The 20,981-nt window shown below is 45.2% G+C and overlaps 1 protein-coding gene across 2 annotated transcripts in view; it reads left to right on the top strand.

The window, feature by feature from the left end:
* The window catches only part of LOC8036079, a 73,364-nt gene that overhangs the window by 40,004 nt on the left and 12,379 nt on the right, over positions 1–20,981 (top strand). For both annotated transcript variants that reach the window (XM_040208381.3, XM_040208382.3), the window contains exon 4: positions 19,908–20,096. In XM_040208381.3, coding sequence (XP_040064315.1) covers positions 19,908–20,096 — 189 coding nt within the window. The remainder of the gene's footprint in view (positions 1–19,907; positions 20,097–20,981) is intronic.

Raw genomic sequence — 20,981 nt, 5'->3', positions numbered from 1 at the left:
CCCTTTCTTGGGGTTTTTCCTTTGGAAGAGTTGCTGCTGCAGATGCCAGTGCATGCAACGCATGTAACGACACTTGCATCATGCTCCCTGACGCTTTAGTAATTTAGCAAAAGGTTTATTGCTTTTGTTGGAGTTTGTTTACAGAAGCAGCAACTCTATTCCACTCTCTCCCAGATACATCCAGTATTTCTTGCCTCTATTTGGTTGCTCCTTCCACCAGATGTTAATGCCGCAAACCATTTACACCATTCTGTGCATAAGGTCAGTGTTGGCCACACCACCTCCTACTGGCACATTGTCATATACAGTATGGCAGTGCTGATACACATTTCAGGAGATGCAAGTAAAAAAAAAAAAAAAAAGCCTCACAACCGGGGAGATGTATTAATGAGGTTTCACTGTAGTACCCTTTGTACTGTCAGAAATTCTTCCTTGATGTTTCCGGAAGGGCACTCTCTATTGACAAAATTTTTATAGCAGCAATGTTGTGAGACAAGCAGAAGATAATCTTGGCTAGCAACGGTACCTCTTTGTGATTACATGAACACAGCTCGAGTCAGTGTTCAACCTCTGTTCCCTGATATTTAAATAAATTTGTTTTTCTTTCAAAGCACTCAACCAACGAGCCCAGCAACATACCTTACTATATGAAGATATAGTAAGGTAAGTTGCTGGGCTAGTTGGTTCATCTTACAAGTTAAACATACAATATAGCTAAAAAAAAAAAAAAGATTGGGACATGAAGTAGAGTTTTTGTCCTGTTTACTTTTTGTCCCTGTCTTTATTTGCACTATCTAAATCTTTATATATTTTAGTGCTTTTGCTGCAGTTTCCAAATTTTTCTTATTTGATGGTCGGGAAATTTAATCAAATCTTCGGGAAAAACTATAAAAAGTGTGAGAAATTTGAAGGAGTAACTTGGTAGACCAACTCTCCATAACCTTCACTTACTCTCCTTCTCTAATTTGGTTGACACACTGAGCTTGCAACTTGTGCTAGCATTTATAGGTCACACTTTATCACCCGTAGTTCTGGAAAGAGATTAAGTTGCAGGCAACTGGTGCTTATCAGTTCAAACAAGTTGCATATTTTCTTCGCACATCTTGGTTGGGTTTTTGCATTGCCACTTAATTTGTCTCGTAAATCTCATTGAACTATTTGTTCCTTTTTACTTCTCTGTACTAGATAGTGCAAGCTGTCCACTCTTTAAATTTCAGCATAAGAGAAGGTGCAAGGTTAAATTCTTATTTTCCAGCATGTGAACAAGGCAACGCAAAAGTAGTTTGCTCTGTGTGATAATGTTTTTCTTCAGATATTTCATCCCTGCTTGTTATTGACGTCAAGCTTGTGAAAAGGTTTTGTGCGACTCAAGAAAGCTTAAAGCGGTCAGCGCTCAGATATGTAACGTAAGTAGAAAGAACAAATGCGTAGGGACAAAAGATGGACACATACAACGACTCTTAAAAGGTTGTGTGTGTTTTCCCTTTGTTCCAATGTGTTTGTTCTTTCTTCTTACGTTACTTCCACCAACATGGTTACATGGTTGCATCTTCCAGAGTAGGCTACATACATAGGTACTTAGATAATCACATTGAACAAGAGATTGGATTGCACAAATTTATCCACGCCTTATCTCTGGGGTTCCAGAGGCGGCTCTCACAATATTAACACCTTAGTGCGTTTTTGGAAGAGTCAGTGAAACAACCCTGCATCTTGTGGCAGTAAATTTGAGACCCTTTATGGAGCAGTGGGATAGTATGAGCAACCCTTGTGCAGCAGCAGGGCAGTTTGTCTTGTACACTTATCTTGCGTCCACAGACACTATTCTCACTCTCAGTAAAGATAAGAAGGTACCTGATAAGGCACAGAAACAGGTTTGCTTCCTTCTTCTTTATTATTTTTTTAACCTGGTATGCCACAATGTTCTCTTTTTTTTTTTTTCCTGCATCTTTTGACACTACAAATGCTGCTGCCTTCAGAGATTTGGGATTATGAGTCGGACAGGTTGTAAAAAAATGGGAAAACAACAGTTAACATTTTTTTTTTTTCCTGGAGCATAAGTGTGTTTTTTATTTGTTTGTTTTTTTGTGAAATTTCTGGCAGTGCATCTTATATAATGGTGTAACCTATATGCATATTTTTTTTCTTTGTAGTATGAATTTTAATTGTGCTACTTTGGCGTGGGGGTTGCATTTCTTATTTGATTCGTTGCCGTGAATGTTGGCTCTCGATTGAGCATGTATCATGATCGCAATACACATATGCAGGCTTATCAATGCAGTTTTGCCATGCTGACTGTACAAATATTTAAGTGTGACTTATAGGCCAGCTTTTTTGTGAAAGGCGGTGGTTTGGGCCAGGTGGTTCATATTAAAAGGAAACAGCGCTGAATAAACATAGAGACGAAGAATGATTTTTGCGAAAACACCCATCTACACACTTCGTGCAATGTGACTGGCACGCCGCCGTGTGGCTGACATGGCTACAAGTTAGAGCAGTGCGGTTGCACTGGGTGGACAGTATGAACTGCTGCGTCGCTAAGTGCTCCAATAGTGAAGGTGCGTTCTCACCGGCGATGTAAAGCACTCGCGCCTTGCGACTAGATCGCATCGCAGAAAAATTAGATGGTCATATTGGCGTGCACGATGAGCAAGTCGCTTCTCGAAAACTCTCGCTCCAAATGCCGCTGATTGGCTCAGCCGCTCCACGACTAGATCGCATCCCAAAAAGTCAAGTCAGCTAGCGACTGCTCGAAACGAGTTGCTTTTTTTCCGCGATGGTTGCTTTTGCGATGGAAGTTATCGCACGACTACTGCACATTGCCGGTGTGAACGCGCCTTAATGTGTCATGTCGTGTTTCGTAGGAACAATGTTTCATGGTTGCTCAACTCGCCGTCGTTTTGAGGGCAGTGACAAAGATAGACCCGTGCCGTACGACCCAAGAAGTTTGGTCTCCCAATCATGTCCGCGCTGTATCGGCATGGCTGACATAATCTAGACTGCTGCTTCGCGCGCTGCATTTGTTTTTTGTGCCAGTAGCACCTGTATATTTTAGCACCAATGGGACGGACTGAAATACCGTCCTATGCTCACGGGTATGCAGCGCCAATTTTGTTGGAGGGATGCCCTCCAATGACGTTGAGTATCTATCATGTGTGTCGATATTTCCAATCTAGTGAAGTCTGTACTTTCTGAAGAAAAATTAGGATGGTGCACAAAGTGAAAAAATATGAGTCTAAGGGAAATTAGGACAAAACTTGAAATCGCTAAACAGTCAACGTTTCATTCTGTCTCTTAGTGTGCTTTCTTTTTTGACCAGTCTTGTTTCAGACGTGGCAATCGCCTTTTTTCACGTGCAAAACAAAATGCTGGCATTGTTCTTGATAAAAGTAATGCAAGATAACTGATACAACCCAATAAAAAACAATTGAAATTTAAAAAAATAAAGAAATAATTTTTAATTTTATACAGCGAAGCTGTTATGCGTTAGGATCTGGGTGAAAAATGTGTCCGCAAATGTTGACGGAAAACTCTCCATTGGTCGTGGCAAGTATGGATAAATAAAAATAAAAAGAGGGGACAACCAGCTTGGGTCAGCCTTCCTTGGCATTATTAGATTTCTTCATGCAGGCGTCGATTTTTACGGTCCATTTTAGATTGAGCCTGGTGACTTCAGACACCCTATACAGTAGAACCTCGTTGATACGTTTCGAAAAAAACGCGAGGAAAAAAACGTACGATCCGGGAAAACATATGATCCGAACTTGACATTTCTAGGCAGTAGGAAAAAAACAAAAGTCGTAAGTGCAGCTGAAAAACATTTTATACCAGTACCTCACTTGCCGAAAACATCCGTCAGCTTCTGCTGGCGCGCACCTTGACCTTTTGGCAGGAACAGTTCTTTCTGCAGCATCTGCAGGCCTCCCTCGGCTGCAGGGTTATCTTTCGTGGCAAAGTAGCTCCGCAGCACATCCAGTGCAGCGACCGCCTGAGCGAAAGTAGCTCTTGAAAGAGTTTCTGGCTCATCGTCATCCTCATCGTCGTGCTCGTCTCCGGTAACTTGGCCCTGTCGCAACTCCGCCACGATGTCAGCAACGGTTTGGGGGTCGCACGTTGGGACGTCGTCGTCCACAGCGACGAAATTGCTGAACGCCAGCTCCGCGCCGGCGGACCGGAGCTCCTCGTCTATGTCATCATCTTCAGTCTCGCAAAAGTCGGGGTCACCGCTCACACAGAGCTCGGGGCTCCTCCACTTCTCGCGAATGCCGAAACCCGCACTTCCTGAAACAGTTCTTGACTGTTTCGCTGGTCACGCTTTCCCACGATGCATTCAGGTAATGCATTGCATCAAGCAACGTGAGCTTGCGGGGTCCTTGCCTCGGGACACGCAAGCCAAGAAGCGTCGCACGATGCACTTTCTGTACAGGTGCTTCACGTTCTTGATGATCCCAGCATCCAGAGGCTGCAGGTGACTTGTTGTGTTCGCCGGCAGGAAGACGACTCGGAGGTTGTGCAGGAACGACGTGTCCTTGGGATGAGCTGAAACGTTATCCAAACAGAGAAGCCCCTTCCGGTCTTTGCACCCCAGTCGGCCATCGAGGTACCGCAGAAACACTTCGAAGAGGCTGCAGGTCATCCAAGCCTTGGTGTTGTGCTCATATACGCAAGGAAGCCGAGCAAGGTTTTTCAGGCATGTCGGGTTCTTCCATTTCCCAATGATCCACGCCTTGATCATTTCCGTGCCATCTTCGTTGCAGCAAAGCAGCACGGTTACTCGATCCTTGCTGACCTTCCCGCCGTGGCACGACTCCCCCTTCAAACTCAGGGACTTTGCGGGTTGCAACCTGAAAAACAGGCCAAGTTCATCGGCGTTGTAGACGTCGCGTCGGGCGTAGGCATTCGCAATGCCCGGAAGCAATGAAATCCAGTTTTCAATATCCGCCGGATTCACGCTGGCTGCTTCGCCATTCACTTGGCGGTACGAGATGCCATGGCGAACCCAAAATCGGTCCATTCAGCCGTTCGAAGCTGCGAAATCCTCGATACCCCTGATGTCTGCTATCTCCATGGCCTTTCCCGCAGAATGCTGCCGTTGAAGTTCACACCAGACGCCCGTGCTTGCTTAAAGGGCCTCTGACACGCAAAAAAAAAATTATTTTTTTCATGCTAGGCGTTGAAATGGCATGCCAGGACATTACAAAAAAATTGTTTCACTAAAGAGTTGCGTAGTTTTTTTTATAAAAATAGAAATAGGAGGCCGAATTCAAAGTTCCCGCCAGCGCACTGTGACGTAACAGTGTACCGCAAGGCGTCGGGGCGGTCAGAAGGGAGGCATCGACCTACGTCACTAAAAGTGGGTTCGCAGGAAGTCACGTGAGTTTCACTCCTCGTGCTCTCCGCGACCGTGCCTAAGATTTTTTTCTGCTCTTTCTACGAGCGATTGTAGAAAACGAAGTTTCAGTTCCACTAGCTCTTTATCGCTGCACCGTTGTAGTTTGCGTGCTGTAAAAGTTGTGGACGAAGAGTCAGTAAGGTCAATGATGAAAGCGTTACGAGTACAAGCCAGTGTACGAGTGCATGCGATCAGTCCGATGATACAGAGCTATACTGAGCGCAAAAGAAGCTATCAAGTCTTGAAATGAAAATTTTAGAACGCTCGCATAAATTAGGGTTGCTTGCGTACGACACGCCCAATTGCATTGCTGAAGGTTCGGACACCGAGGTCGTCGAATCATCGTATACTCTCCAGGCTGAAGATGCCTGCCGTCCCTCGGAAATGCATGCAGTGTGATCTCTTCTTCAGTTGCTGAAATACCGGGACCGTCCCTCACACAGCACCCTCTAGGCTTAGTAGTTGATCACGTCAATTCACTGACTCCTCCTCTTCTACCTTTACAGCAACATTAAGCGATGAAAAACAGATAAAGGAAACCTTGTCTGCCTGGATCGCTCGTGGAGGTGCGGAGAACAACAAAAATATTTTTAAAATATTACACGCGCTCGCGGTAAGCACGAGGAGGGATACAGCTCACGTGACTTCCGCCGATGCCTCCCTTCTGACCGCCCCGACACCTTGCTGTACACTGTTATGACACAGTGCACTGTTGGGAACTTTGAATTGGGCCTCGTATTTCTATTTTTATAAGAAAAACTATGCACCTCTATAGTTAAACATTTTTTTTGTAATGTCCTGACATGCCATTTCAACGCCTAGCATGAAAAAAATTTTTTTTTTTTTTGTTGTGTCAGAAGCCTTTTAAACCACTTAAGCAGCACATCCTCCAACTCTCCGTGCTTCGCTCCGCGGGCCTGTTTTGTCGCTGCACCGAAGACCAGGGCGTTTTCTTCTATTTGCTTTCGTTTCGACACGACCGTGTTGACCGTCGACGCAGGCAGTCCGAGGCCCTTGGCGACGTCAATTCTTTTCCGTTTAGGGTCCCGGTCGACAACTGCCAGGATGTCCAACTTTTCCCTCAAAGTCAAAGGTTTCCGCTCGCAAGGCTGACGCACACCACGGCACGGCAACAGAGAAATGGCAGAATGCCGACCTTGCGAAATGTCAAACAAAGAAGTTGTCAGGTTCATTCATTTACTACCACCCGTACATGGCTCAAGAGTTACTTTTAGGGAAGCGTTTATCATCCTCAGAGTCGCGTAGCCAGTTTAAATGGTGTCTTCAAGCATTTGGTGGAGTAAGCGAGAGTGACTCTTAGTCACGTGTCTATCATGAAAACGACTAAAAATTGAGAAGCGAACGCGAACACATAGACATCGAGAATGTTCGGCCAGTTCGGCGTGCGGTGCGTGCGGCGACAACCGTTCTGCCCGAAGATTGGGAGCTCATTGCCCAGAAAACGTGTAATCCGATCGATGTTTGGCGAAACTTTGGACGTACTTCCCGGGAAATCGTATTATCCAGAAACGTATGAACCAGTCGTAACTCTATGGTACATTTTTCGAGCCCTTGATTCTCAACGTACGAGACGGGAAATCGTATGAACCGAGATCGTATCAACGAGGTTCTACTGTAGATGAGTGTTTGCAGGTCTGCCCCAGGCCTCATGCGGCATCACCCTCATCTTGTCGACTCGAAGAACCAAAGATTTGTCCGTACACACTTCCGCCCCCACACCTTCGCACGCGAAAGGGTGCCGCAGGCTGCTGAACGCGGCTCACAGTTCCTCCGCTAGTCAGTTCCAAAGCGCCCCCTATAGGGGTGTGCTACTTGTACAACGGTGCGGCTTGTAGACCAGAAAATATGGTACTCGAATATCCGTCGTGGCGCCCCAATCCTTTTTGGGAAGAGTTTGAGTTGCTCTGCGCCATAATATTTGTGTTGCACCCCCCAAGTTAAGGCAGTATTTTTCTGGCTCCTTGTTCTGCATACCTACTTGAACAAATTAGTACTAATTTTGGAGATCTAGACCGCTTTTTTCTAAGCACTTTTTATGTTTTTCCCGAGCAATTCAGTTAGCTACACCTTGCTTTAATCTATTTCTTTTTTTTTTTTTGTAATCTTAGCATTGCACATTACATTAGAGGTCTGAAAAAATGCAGCTTGCGGGCAACCGGTTGCGAGTCCCCATTCCCATGTCTCGAGCGTTTGAAATGGTGTGCACCACAATGGCCTCGTGTCACTGATTCATTTCCGCTTGAAATGTAGCTATGCTCTAATGATGTATTCACATAGCCAATGCTATTCTGTTTTTATTTGCTTTGTGTTTTGTTTCAATTTTTGCTTCCCAGCTCTGTCGTGTCAGCCACCTGTATGACGATTCCGTTACTAGGCTGCAAGCACGAGCTGTTTGCTGACGGACGCACCTCGGCCGAACGAACTCTCGCTCAGCAGGAACATTGGCGAAAAATAGAACTATGAGCTCAGAATTCTTGCATCTTCTCAGATATTTGCTGTAAATGTTGTCAGGAAAACAAAAACTGTCATTAAAGAATCTTTTTTAAATTTTTTTTAGACATGTTGAGCTCGATTAATCCTTGTGTGAATTAAGTAAAGGTAACGACAGTGTGCTTGCTCTCTTGTTCCACTAAAAAAATGCCTAGAATGTTGGTGGGGCGGTGCTAGTTTAATTCTTGTTATCGCATCAGGTGAGGGTCCAAAGTAGTTCTATAAACAAACCGAGGCTAAAGATGGCAAAACTGCAAGTTGGCAGTGAACAGAGGGCACGAGATCCTTTCTCTGTGAAATATCTTGACCCCCCGGTTTACATCGGCCCTCGACGTTTCTGGGGTAGGCTATCTGGCCCCTGCGCTCAAGCGAGTTTGAGATTCCTGCACTACATGAAAGGAACTGATCCGTATATCCTGGCAGAAAACTAAATGTCATCGTTAGTAATCCTCTGCTTGTTGCAATCTCAAAGATATATTTCTCTGTGCACCCAATTTCTGCAAGTGCCTGCAAACCATAATTCGCTGCACTTTGGCTTTCAGAGGATCTAGTACCCGCGAAATTTGCTAAAAGCTGGGTGTATGTTGGATTGGCGAGGCACTACTCAAAGAGCGAGTGAAAGACGCTTAATGAGAGTTTGGTCCAAGCTCTTCTTGGGCGCTCTTGCGCACTTGTGAAAACATTGGCACATCGTCAAAGGAGGTAAAGTGTGCGTTGGGGCTGCACATACGAAAAGGAGGCCTTGGTCGGCTGCCAAGAGCACCTAATCCGCAATCGGATATCAAAGCGACCCTTGGCTTCCTCAGACACATCCCCGTCTGAGGACTCCTTGCTCTCAATCCGGCTTTATTTTCGCTTCCGCTTAGGAGGTGCAAGAAGACTTCTGGGGAAATTTAAATACGAAGCAGCGGGTAGCTACACCGGGCATACCCGAAACCACTAAATATTGGCACTTTACTCCCTGATTTTTTTTCTCTGGACACCGCCATTTTGGTGTTTGGTGCAGGGTGGGATGCTTACAATTAGAAAATTCGGCCAAGATGGTCGGAGTGTTGTCACTCCTAAACATAAGCGGAAATAAACAGTGCACAAAAATAGACGAGGACGAAGAGAAGATGCGAACGACACAAGTGCTGGACTCGCAACTAAACATTTATTGAAAAAACACCAACAAAGTAAACTGCACTATCGCTTCAGCACTTGTCAAGATAAGCAATTTCTTTTTTGTGAAGAGAAATCAATGTTTGGCTGGCGCATGCATCTTGCCTATCTTTTGTTATTGCTTACGCTTTCAATAATTCTCAGGTGGTTTTATCTGTGCCCCTCCCGATGATTGTGATGTTCCTGAATTTGTTATTGTTGAAACGAGACCCCAGGTGCTCCCTTACATGCATAAAATCTCGCACAATTTGAAAAAGGTAGCTGGGCGATTTGACGTCCCCATTGTGTTTTCGGCACCTCGAAAGTTGGCACAACTCTGCCCTAGAATTGCGGAAAAGGCTGGGGGCAAGAGCCAACACAGGAACAAGTATGTTGATTGTGTGGTCAGTGTGGTATACAAGATCCCACTAAGCTGTGGAAAAGACTACACCGATGCATTAATGACAGAGCACGTGAACATGACTGGTCACTCCAGTCGACCGCTGGGGGTCCCCTGCGTCTGCATTGTGCTGCTTGTACATGCCAGCCCAAATTCAACAACATCACCATCATCGGGAGGGACACAGATAAAACCACCAGAGAACTATTGAAAGCGTATGCAATAACAAAAGAGGGGCGAGATGCATGCGTCAGCCAAACATCAGTTTCTCTGCACAAGAAATATATTGCTTATCTTGACACGTGCTGAAGCAATAGTGCGGTTTTTCAATAAATGTTTAGTTGTGAGTCCAGCGCTTGTGTCATTCGCATCTTCCCTTTGTCCTTGTCTATCATTGCGCGCTGTTTATTTCCGTTTACCATCAACCAACTCGCCTACATCACGACACTAATCCTAAACGTAGCTTATTTCGTGACTACCCGTGCCGCGCAGTCTCGCATTGTTTGTTTCTATTGAAATTTTATCCTTGCTGAAAACCTGCGTGTGTATAAGCTTGTTCCTTTTGTTACGAGGTATCTAAAGAGGAAATCTAAAGAAAATCTGCCGAGAGACGTCTTGGGGTCTCCCAATTGCCGGTCAGGCGTGCTAACCACTGCACTACACGAGCTTGTTTTTTCGACGGGCAATTGACAACTGGAACTTGGATCCTAGTGCCGCTGAAGATTTTGTGTTCGGCAGCTTCGTTACCTTTATTCCATTCGATCGGGACGGTTCATTCACCCGCATATTTTTGAATATTTCCTCTGTAGAGACCACGTGAGATGGTGAAACTGCCTCATGATACATTCAAACATGGCTTTTACTCTTGCAGATGATGAGACCGTGCTTCTAAAGCTCATAAACAAGGAACATTATTATTTATACACGTGATGGGACAAACAGAGAGAGGAATTCTGGAGTACGATGAGCATGTGCCAGCAAAGCGTCGTACTGCATTCCACGCAACGCCACGTGCCTCCAGAACGCCTTTGATTAGACACATTTGGTTTCGGTGCATTGACAAGACAGATAGGAAATGCCAAAAAGACAAGGCAGTGTGGTGCGTTGGTTAACGGGCCCAACCCACAATGAACATTTTTCCAGTAAGCTTCTGCGCATGCGTATACTCCTGCTGTTGCCATTTTCGCAGAACACCGGGACACTGTGCTTTGCAAAAATGGTGACAGCAACATTGTCAGCATCTATCTTTGCACGTATTTAGTATATTTTGACGCATTGTTTTTTAGTATCGGTAGTAGTATGAGGTTTAAAAAGCACTGAAAACCGATACTACGGCACAATGCTAATGTGGTTTGAAGGGCAGAGGCATGTTGGGCTTCTCTTCTATTGTAGTTCACAGACAACTCCCCAAACGGCACTCGTTACTGGAAAAAGGTCCATTGGGAGACCTGAAATTTGAATCCTGGTGCCGCCGAAGATTTTTTTTCTTTAAGACAGCTTCGTAACCTTTGTTCCATTTGGTCAGTGCAGTTCATTTGTCTGCAAATTTTTAATGTAAGCTTGTTCTATGTAGAGTTTGCATTGGATAAATAAGTTGGATTGCCTACTAACCTCGTGCTTGACGTCTTTGGTTTTCATTATGATTGTTGTTTTTCCTGGTACAAATTTTGTTTGGCTTAAGAACTATCCTTGTGGAGTGTTTTTCAAGGAACGATGCAACAATTTTTGTACTTTCAGTAGATACAGCTTAGAATCATTTTTTGACATTCATAAGCAATGAAATACATTGTTTTTTTTTTCTCCACTCCATGGAGGTCGAAAAAAAAGTGAGAAAAAGGATTAGCATTCAGTCTTTCGACTTAAAGACAGAATAAGTGGCCCGGTGATCTGGAGCCTATTATATTCTGCCAATGTTTTAACATAGTCAAGCGCTGGGGCTCTGAAGGCACAGGTCATGCGCCGAGTTCCACACGTTGTTGAAGTTTGGCTATTCCCGTCATAGCAGCAATTGGGCGTGAGCCATTACCCGAAGACATTTATTGTCACGACTCACGAGCCCAAATAGAATGCTCACGCAGCGCTTGTGTCCATAGTATTCGCAACTCCAACGCCCTATAGGTGGCGGGGCGGTAGTTCCAAGATGGCGGAAGAGACGGGGATAGATTCTCCAGGATATCCCGCGCGCCTGCTCGCGCTGACGCTGTTCAGCACGCTAAAATTTATGTATTGGTCTACAAATGCGAAGCGGTTATGAAGGGATCATATTACAGGTGACGTAGATGCTGATGCACGTTAGGAAACGAGCATGCTGTTATTTAAAAGTTGCAGAAACCTCAAATTGCCAAGCTTTGGGGTGAGCGAGCGCGTTTTAGGCACTGCCCAGGTTAGTGTTTGTGGCAGAATATTTTTGAGGGCGATGAAGTTATGTTTGCGGCTTTGCCTGGCCATTAGTTCTGTATAAAAAGAGCCGAGAACGCTGACCGTCAAGCTCCGGAAGAGCAGCGTTCACAGTATTGGTGTCTTCGCGTCACAGCCTCACAACTCGCTGCTCGCCGTCTCGGTGTTAGTGTATTGCAACACGTAATCAAACTGCTCTATAGTTATTGATAGAAAGTTTTTTTACCGCAGGCTACCGTGCGGTGTAGCATTACAACCGCAAGCTCGCGCTGTGCCTTTGAAGTACAATTTTCAGTGCGCGCCAGGAGCGTTGCCGTGCTCATCATTCTAAAAAAAAAAAAAATGTTGTAGTCCTTACACCCCTTGGCACATATACGACACTCCAAAACTTCAGTTCGCCGTGCAGGCCATCAACGTCAAACTGACGGCCCCAACTTTTACGAGAGGCTTGATGACGGTGCATTATAAGATATTAAACAGCTGAAGTACGCATCAAAGAGTACCGAAAAAAAAAACAACGAGGTTTTGCAGTAGGGCCAAGAAAACCCCGATTATTATTATTTTTTTACAGTCATTCACACTTACTTGGGTTATTTTAAAAAGTTGCACAACTCAGCTAACAAGTCGCTCGTGAAAGTTGGTAGCACTGGCTGAACGTCAGTGCGCTGTACGTCCAAACGAAGTTTAGGGGTGTCGTACGCTCTGCAAAAACTGCCTATTAAGATAACCGGCGTGTTTAGGGGTTTTATTTATCGCTTTATCAAAAATAAATATTTTAATATACCATACATTTGTTTTGCACCACGTTAAGGCCCGTTCACACTCTTGCGACCGAGTACGACTGAGAGAGACGAGATCTCTTAAAACTTGTTAAATGTTTTTAGAATGAGGGAACACACTGGGCATTGTGGCGCCATCTATGCGGTGACCCTGGAACTGCATTTCACAAGAGCGAAGGTTTTGCGGGATTTCATAGGTCAAATGTGCGTAATACCCATAGAAAGGCTCGTTTATAACATTGACAAAAGTTTTTCGAGCCAAGAAAGAAAGGATAATGCGCGAGAAATAAAAAAAAAATATGCCGGACCGCTGAGTTTACACTGCTTCCCAATAGATGGCGCCAGTGTGTTTTCTGGTTTAAGAAGTTTTAAGGAACCTAGGTTTAAGAGGTCGCAAGAGTGTGAACGGGCCTTTATTTGCAACACAGCGGTCACCCTGGCCAAAACTGCGCGTTCTAAGCTCTCGTCACAAACGGCTGCCTAACACAGAACCGCTTAAAATGCTTCAAGCCTTTCTTCATTTGCTTTTTAATCACCTGAAAGCAAGTACGAATATTCTGTCTTTTTTAAGTGCTTGGTATAAATGGTCATGTTCCTTGTAACGGCCTTAAAACGCGAACCCATTCCCGATTTGTATTGCTCGACATACCGTTGCGCGACGAGTTTTCTCCTACTTATGGCAAAGAATAGACTTTCCATAGACCGTACTATAGAGTTCTTCATTATTAGTGGGAGCGTTTTTCGTCACGTTGAGTACAGATTGAGCTGGCGGCCATGCACAAGACCAGAAATCCGCAGCGTATGCGATACACGAAAAGTCCCTAATAAAATTAGACATCCCGATCCTTCGTGCAAGGCTGTTGCAAGGCGGAGAACAAGAGTTCCTTTTTTAACGCGTTCACTTTTTTCGTTAAAACGGCTTCACGCATCAAGGCCAACAGTCCCTGCCACCGTTTCCGCGCCGCCGCCGTCGCCGCCGTCCCCGCTCCTCTGGTTCTCCGTTCGTCCGCAGGAGGGCGAGCGGCGCACTGGAGTTGCGAATTGGCGAGGTGATCAGACCGCGGCGCGCCAGGCGGCTAACTTTAGAACTACACGGATGGGGAAAACAAATAACAATGACTCAGCGCTCCGCTGATTTAAACGAATGCCACGTCAGCATTCGGCTGGAGTTCATGTTCTCTAATCATCTGTGGGGGAGGGGGGCTCTTTTGTTACCACTCCAGCCTGCGTGAACAATGCAGCATGCACGGTGCGTACGCTCAGCTCAGTACAAAAGCCGAAGTGGGTAAAGCTCACATTCTCTGACTACTGCTTTTGGGAAAGATCTGGCACTAACAATAAACGTCACTTCGTTTATTGTTATACTTCGTTTCAGCTTCCGTCCGAGCGCACCCAAAGCTACGTGTGGCCAGAGCCAATCACACGCCGGTGATAAATCATGCGATCCCGCCTGCACTTTTATACCACTCCGCTGCGCCGCTGGTCGTCTGCGCTGCCCGTGCTCGCCGAGTATGTCGTCTGCTAGGGGTGTATCAACGGTATTGTCTCCTACACGTTCTGAAATTTAGTCATAGGGGATGGCAGTACGTAGGCTGGCCGCTGGCTTCTGTGTCCGAGCTTTCTACCTGTTTGGCATAGTTTCTAGATGCAAGTGCACATTGCAAGGTGCCCGATGACCCGACCGTTGATGCTTCCTTGTTGTCTGGATATACCAGGGCTCGAGGCGCAGTCCCTTCCACCAGCTTCTCGGCGTTCAATGTGATCGGCAGGTAAAGGGGTGCCCTGATTTCGCCACGTATCAGTGAATTGTAGTGGCCAGGACGCTTTTCTTGTTTACAATGCATTTGCGGTATACGATGCGGCCGGAGCCTCCTGCCGAATTTGAAAGCAGACATTCATCACGACCTCTCGCGCCTGACGCCCAAACGTGCCTTTGCAAAAGGACGTTTTGAAGCACTCGGTGGGGAAAGCAGCGAAGCACATGATTTGGCCATTACGGAAATGAAGTCACACAGAAAAACTGAGCACTGCAGCCGTGTTGCCAGCGGATGAACGTGTTTTCATTAAAGGGACACTGACAGGGTATTTATGCTCGCCGAGGTTTTTAGTTGTACGTGACTTAGGAGAGCTCAACTACCCAGAACAGAATTTGCAGCTCGAAATTCGGTTTCTTTCCGCCCGAAAACCGCCGATCAAGAACTGGCCGGTTCGAGTCTCACTCACTCTCTTTTCCGCGGTCACGGGCCGTTTTCTAAGGTATCGATGCGACCACCAAATTTAATCAAAGTCGTAGGTCACTGAAGGCACACACTCAATATTAAAAATAGAAAAAAATATGAAACCAATTTTTTGTGGCTTCTAAAAAGCTGTAAATACATTGATTGAAAAAAAAAAGTTCCACAGACAACCGGAAGCATTCTGTGCGTTCGTCGTTTCGCGTATCGTGGGACTCGCGGGGACGACGATGGCAGTGGACGACGGGCGTGGGACCTTTATTTCAGAACTGTTGTTCGCGGTACCGGTGAATTCTGTCTACCTTTAAAAGAGAAATTTGGGACTGATCAAAAGAATTGGTATTCAGCCCGTACGACACGCCCGACCCCCAAGTCGATTTGCATGAAGACGTCGCCGAGCCGTCGCTCCCTTCTCGTGGCTGAAGACATCGCTCGCGCAAACGTCAAGCACGACATGTTTACTTCGAGTTGAATATGCACGCGTACGATTTCTTTACTAGGTGCGAATGTCGCCAATGCGTGGTGCTTCCCGACTTTGATCCGGGAGTGCTTTTGCTAGAGAAAAATCGGCAGCAAACTTTCGAACTTACAGTTTACCGGCTGAATCATTACTATGGAAAGAGATCCACCAGTCTAGAGTTGCCCCAGTAGCTCAGTGGGGAAGACGTCCGCTTCACACGCGGTAGGACCGGGTTCAATCCCCCGTGAAACTTTTCTTTTTTTTAAACATTTTCCGATGTTTACATCTCTTTTTTTTTTTCTTTTTTTTTTTTTACAATTATCATAGAAGAAACAAACAAAAAAGTAAGAAACAAATGTTGTGGACGACACTTCGCTGAATTAAATGGTATGGGATTTCCTTTTTGACACTTGCGAAGTCAATGTAATCACTTTCCACAAAATGCAAGGAGCATATAAATCAGGTAGCGTTCGCTTTCCGAGGTGCCCGTAAATGTTCTACAGGAATTGCAGCCAGCCATTGGTCCCGATCCCGTTGATCTTTCGGAAACTCTCTCGCACAATGCCCCCTTTTTTTTTTTTTTCGGACGCAAGACATGTGAGCCAGCTTTTCACGCAACATCTTGGGTGTATTCTTTTCGGAGCCGATCATAGAAATTCACCACGGGCACTCACTACTCATCTCCAACTCCTCAATGTACAAAACAACTCATCTTGGAGTACAGAACAACGAGCGGAACAAACATAACTGCAAAAGAATCGCACAGCGAACAGTTCCCGTATGCCGCATGTCGTGTCGTCTGCTACAAAGAGGAGAGAAAAAAAAAAAGAACGCACGGTTGGGTGTAGCTTTGTGACTTCCGCCACTCACTCTCTTCTCTCCACTTCTCCAACCTCCGTCGGGTTTCGGTTTCGAGCAGTTGCGTCTTTTGGCTTTATTTAAAAAATATGCTACTCTGTTGCAAAATATTAATTGGGTAGTCCTCCGACACCATAATGAAGCGCCTGGCAAAAAATGGAAAAAAATTTTGGGGGGGTGTCAGTGTCCCTTTAAACCACATGCATACACATATATTAATAAAAACATAAACTTCAGATATTTAATTCCTTTAGTTGTAAATCATTGTCAGCAGCACACATCTTGAATATTGCACAATGTTTACGCACGAAACAGTTATTAAAAAAAAAAACTTTTGCAGACTACTTTGTGGTGCGTAGGAATGCTTTTTTTGAAGCTGAGAACAGACCCTCAGCCTTTGGTTGCGCTCGGACGGAAGCTGAAATGAAGTATAGTTTTTTTACGTTAAGCCTACAAAGTCTGCACGCAACTGGAGGCCAAAATGTGAAACTTTGGGACGGCTTAACCACCGACCGATTGGACACGAGCGATGCGTCAGAGTTTGGCAGGGCACTCGGAGATCTGAGCTCGAGATCGGGGCCAATGATTACAGCCGTGGGCCATCTCAGTGTTACAAGAATGATCCACAGGATGGCACCACCAGCCAAATCAATCTTTATTGCCCGGTGGGTATCGGCCGCAGTTAAATATCGTCACCGCGGGGATCACAAAGCTTGATGACGAAACCCTGAAGATTGAATTGTTGACAACGCCAACAATGCATCAATAATGTGATCCCCTCATTTTCATCCTGAATTTTTGTAAAAGAGAAACTGAACAAAGAAAATCTGCTTTTATTTTTGAAATTACACGGCGACTAAGAAGGTTCTTGGTCATACTTATGTCCCAATAAGTCCGGTAAGCTTATATAAAAAGAGAAACCAAGATCGTTGCACAGCCCCTTTAACGTATACACAATTGAGGGAACCTTGTTTTGTGAATACATTTCCTTTAATGATAGCTTTAAATAGATGGATGTAATTTAATGTGTTGTTGTGGCAATGACATCTTAGAGTGTTTTGTTATATTTCTAAATATTAACAAAAAATGTTTTTGTGTTTGTTATACTTTATGATGATAATGCAATTAATGCAAAAGTGTTAGCGAGCTGGACATGTGTTTTTCCTTGGTCCTCCTTCTCCAGGGGTAATTATTGTCATTCTTATACTGCCTAGTTAGATTAAGGGGGGACACTACCCAAAAAAGTAAATTTTTGAACCACTTGTCTGATTTCAATTATATTTACAGGGCTTGTGTCTGTTGATGTTGAGAACATTTCTGCCAACTTTTGTTAACCTGGGTGAAGTACAAAAAAAATTGCAGACATTCAAAGACGAAAGTGGGCATGTCTGCGTAGGAAAACTATCGTTTTGAAATTACTTATAAATTTGTCGTTTTCATGTGTTGCATTGCATTAGGACAGTTCAGAGCAGATAACTATGGAGCTATATTTCTATGTTATACCATCTTTCATGACAAAAAAGCCACACATGAAATAAAGACACAAATGCAGTTTTTAGATTTCCATCTTTTGTCCAAACTTTTTGTTCTTGAGCATGACAAATGACAAAAATAAAAAATACAAGCTCATAGTTATCTTCCTCTTAAAATTTCACCCCAGAAAAACTCGTAAAAATGAATCCAAGTTGCGTAATAACAAAACGATAGTTTTCTAAAGTGAAATTTATGCCAAAAAGGGGAATGGAGAAAAATGCATTCAAAGTGCTCTAACCTCTACCCTTTCTTTAGCATCGGTGGACGGAAAATAATTTATAAAAAAGTAACTATGCAGTGTAAACTAATGATACTTTCTGGGAATACTCTCTAGATGTTGGTGGATGTAAATATGACATTTTTCAAAATCAAATTATTTTTGCAGAAATTGTTTTTACTGGGTAGTGTCCCCCCTTAAGTTAACGAGTTTCTTTGTTTTGTTTTTTCCTTTTGCTTTCTAACTTTCAGCACAAGTTTGGCGTTTGATGATTGCATTTATATTTCTTGCATCTGCTGGGCCACGTTATGCAAGCTATTAAAGGGCTCAACGATTTATAGTTCAAATACACAAAATAATAGAATATTATTATGAAAAAGGGAAACAAACAACCGGCATTGGCAGCAAGATGCAGATTTGTGCCACCGTTGCTTTTTGTAGCCTCCTGGAAGTCAAAGGTCTGAATTTGGGCAGCACAGAACGTTCTGGAATCAAAAAGTTATCGGCTGCTGGGCTTCCATCCCGACTAGGAAAGCCTAAAGCCGGCGTGCATGCGGACAACTCAACTATGTGAGCTTGACTCGTGCCATTTCAAATTACATGAAGCAAACACAAAACGCTGATCCGCCCATGCTCTTTCAGAGAGTAATGTTTTTTTTTCCTAAAGGCAAGAAGCCTTAGCTTGTGCCCTGTCGTTGAGCAATAGACCTTTGACCTTTGCTGGGAATGTAGGTACGTCCACTGTTCGTGCTCTCCTTAGCAGTATAAAAGATTCAAAGTAAATAACTGAAATTATGCACGGGCGTTAAAGGGCAACTCCGCTCAATTCCGAAGATTTCGGGATAATGAGTGATTTCGAATTAAAAAGCCCTAGTAAAAGACACTACGTTGTTTGCTTCGTGAAAAATGGGATATATATTTTTAAATCTAATTTTAAACACGAGCGGAAATCGAAACCGAAACTTCGGCTCCGTCCGGCAACATTGGCCTCGGGCCGCTAAGTACATGGCCATCACATGGTACGAGATGTCACGTGATCCTCGGCCCACTGACGGGCGGGATGGGGGCGGCGGGCGTGCGGCAAGCGCGAGTGTCGTCTGCGCACTCTTCGCCACGTTTTGGTGTCTACGGCATTCAACGACGTCTGCACAACTGCGGCATAAGTCTGCGACTCTGCGCACGTAGTGTCCATAGTTTGTACGAAACTCCGAGAGGCAATAATCACAAACGGTGAGACGACGACAGTGGTTGTGACGCGGAAGACGGCGGTAACGGCGGGACCACGGCGGGCGGTTGGTCTGCTCCCAACAAGCGCGCTGCGCAGGCGCATACGGCAATCACGTGGACACCACTGAGCGCCGAGAGGCAACGTTGCTGACGTCATGCGCTATGCTCGATCGGAGAAGTAAAAACAAGCAAAAGGGGGCCATGATGATGACGTTTAGCTCAATGTTGGCTCCGCCCATGCCGTAGCCTTGACTGCGCTGTTGGTTGCGCCTGAATTCGCCCGCTCGAGTCAGCCGATTTTGGCAACTTGGCGAGTTGCAAAGTTTGCCGGACCGTTTAAGAAACATTTAGATAGAACTGCGTCGTAATATTTGATGTGTGGTCTTTGGCGATACTGAAGAGGACTGCATTGTTTTTCAAAACCAAAAATGAAGCGGAGTTGCCCTTTAGCAGTATAAAAGATTCAAAGTAAATAACTGAAATTATGCACGGGCGACCGCACACGCACAATGTCTTGTTTTGCACTTGCTTCAGAACAATTGATACACTCGCAGCATGCTCCTTGATGCTCGAGCAATTTTGCGAAAAGTCTATTACCCTGTCATATTATTAGAGTCAATGAATGCTGTAATTCATATACAGATATTGCGTGAAGCAGCCTAAAAGTGGTGAATTACCCACCCGTCTGCATCGACGTTCGGATGTCGGCAGTTCTTTATGGCCGCTGATGCCTGTGTCCCCCTTTTGGATATGGTGCAGGAGACGTTTTATGAGGACCCCCCAGGCGTGGCCAAGTATGTGATGGGCATAGTGCACGGGGCCGCCCACGGCATGCCGGACCTGGTTGACTACTTTGCCGAGCACCACCCCAACCTCGTGGTCAAGTGCGGCATCATGGGGCGGCAGTCGGACATCGAGACCACCTCCATGGCCAGGTTTCAGGAGATGGTGAGCACTTTCTGCTCTCTCCCTGCCTGGGCACCGTCGTGGAGTGGAGAATGCTGCCTCTGCTATACTCCGCGACAACTTTTCTTGGCAATGCAGTGGAAGGTACAGGCCCGCGTCCCCTCTCCCATTTTGAGTGTGCGCGGGCTCTCCTCCTTTCCCCGGAAATGGGGGAGGAGGAGAGCCTGCGTACACTCAAAATGGGAGAGGGGACGCGGGCCTCTACCTTCCACTGCATTGCCAAGAAAAGTTGTCGCACAGTATAGTGTGACGAACACACCGGATATCTAGCTTCAGCATGAAACAACTGTATCGTACGATGGATCTCGGTGCTGTAAAACGAGCCGTCAAAATCTGTGCTTGCACATAGAGAGCTCAAACGTTCACCGAATGTCCATTTGGGTTGTGCACTTTATCTAGTGAAATTTCGAGGCTTAGCTTCCTTCCTGCGAATAATGGGGCCGACAAACTTGCCAGGGCCAACGGCGGACGTGTTCGCAGACGACCGAGTTAGCGATGTTTGTAACTTTTGGCACCATCTCCCGATAAGCTCGGAAAGCAGACGACACACTCTTCGTCTGTTCGCATTATACTTTATGCAGTGGTGATTTGGGCAAGTTGGTTCGTGACTGAAGTACATAATAAATAACATGCAAAACACAAGCACCAAAGTAGTAGTACAGGGTAGACAGGACGAGCACTAACTGACAACTCACGATTTCTGAAGAGCAGGAGAGCATGACCTGTCTGCATTTTACGGTAGGAGGACCTTTGGGCTTTGCAGTTTTCCACTGTCACCTTATCTTCCAGTGTATTCAAATAATAGGCAGAGGCAAAGATAAATATTCTAGGAAACTGCTGGAGGCCTACAAAATAAACGAACTAGGC

Source organism: Ixodes scapularis, unplaced genomic scaffold, assembly GCF_016920785.2.
Source record: "Ixodes scapularis isolate PalLabHiFi unplaced genomic scaffold, ASM1692078v2 PGA_scaffold2__306_contigs__length_199485367, whole genome shotgun sequence".
Lineage (NCBI taxonomy): Eukaryota > Metazoa > Arthropoda > Arachnida > Ixodida > Ixodidae > Ixodes > Ixodes scapularis.
This window is presented reverse-complemented; position numbering and strand designations above follow the sequence as displayed.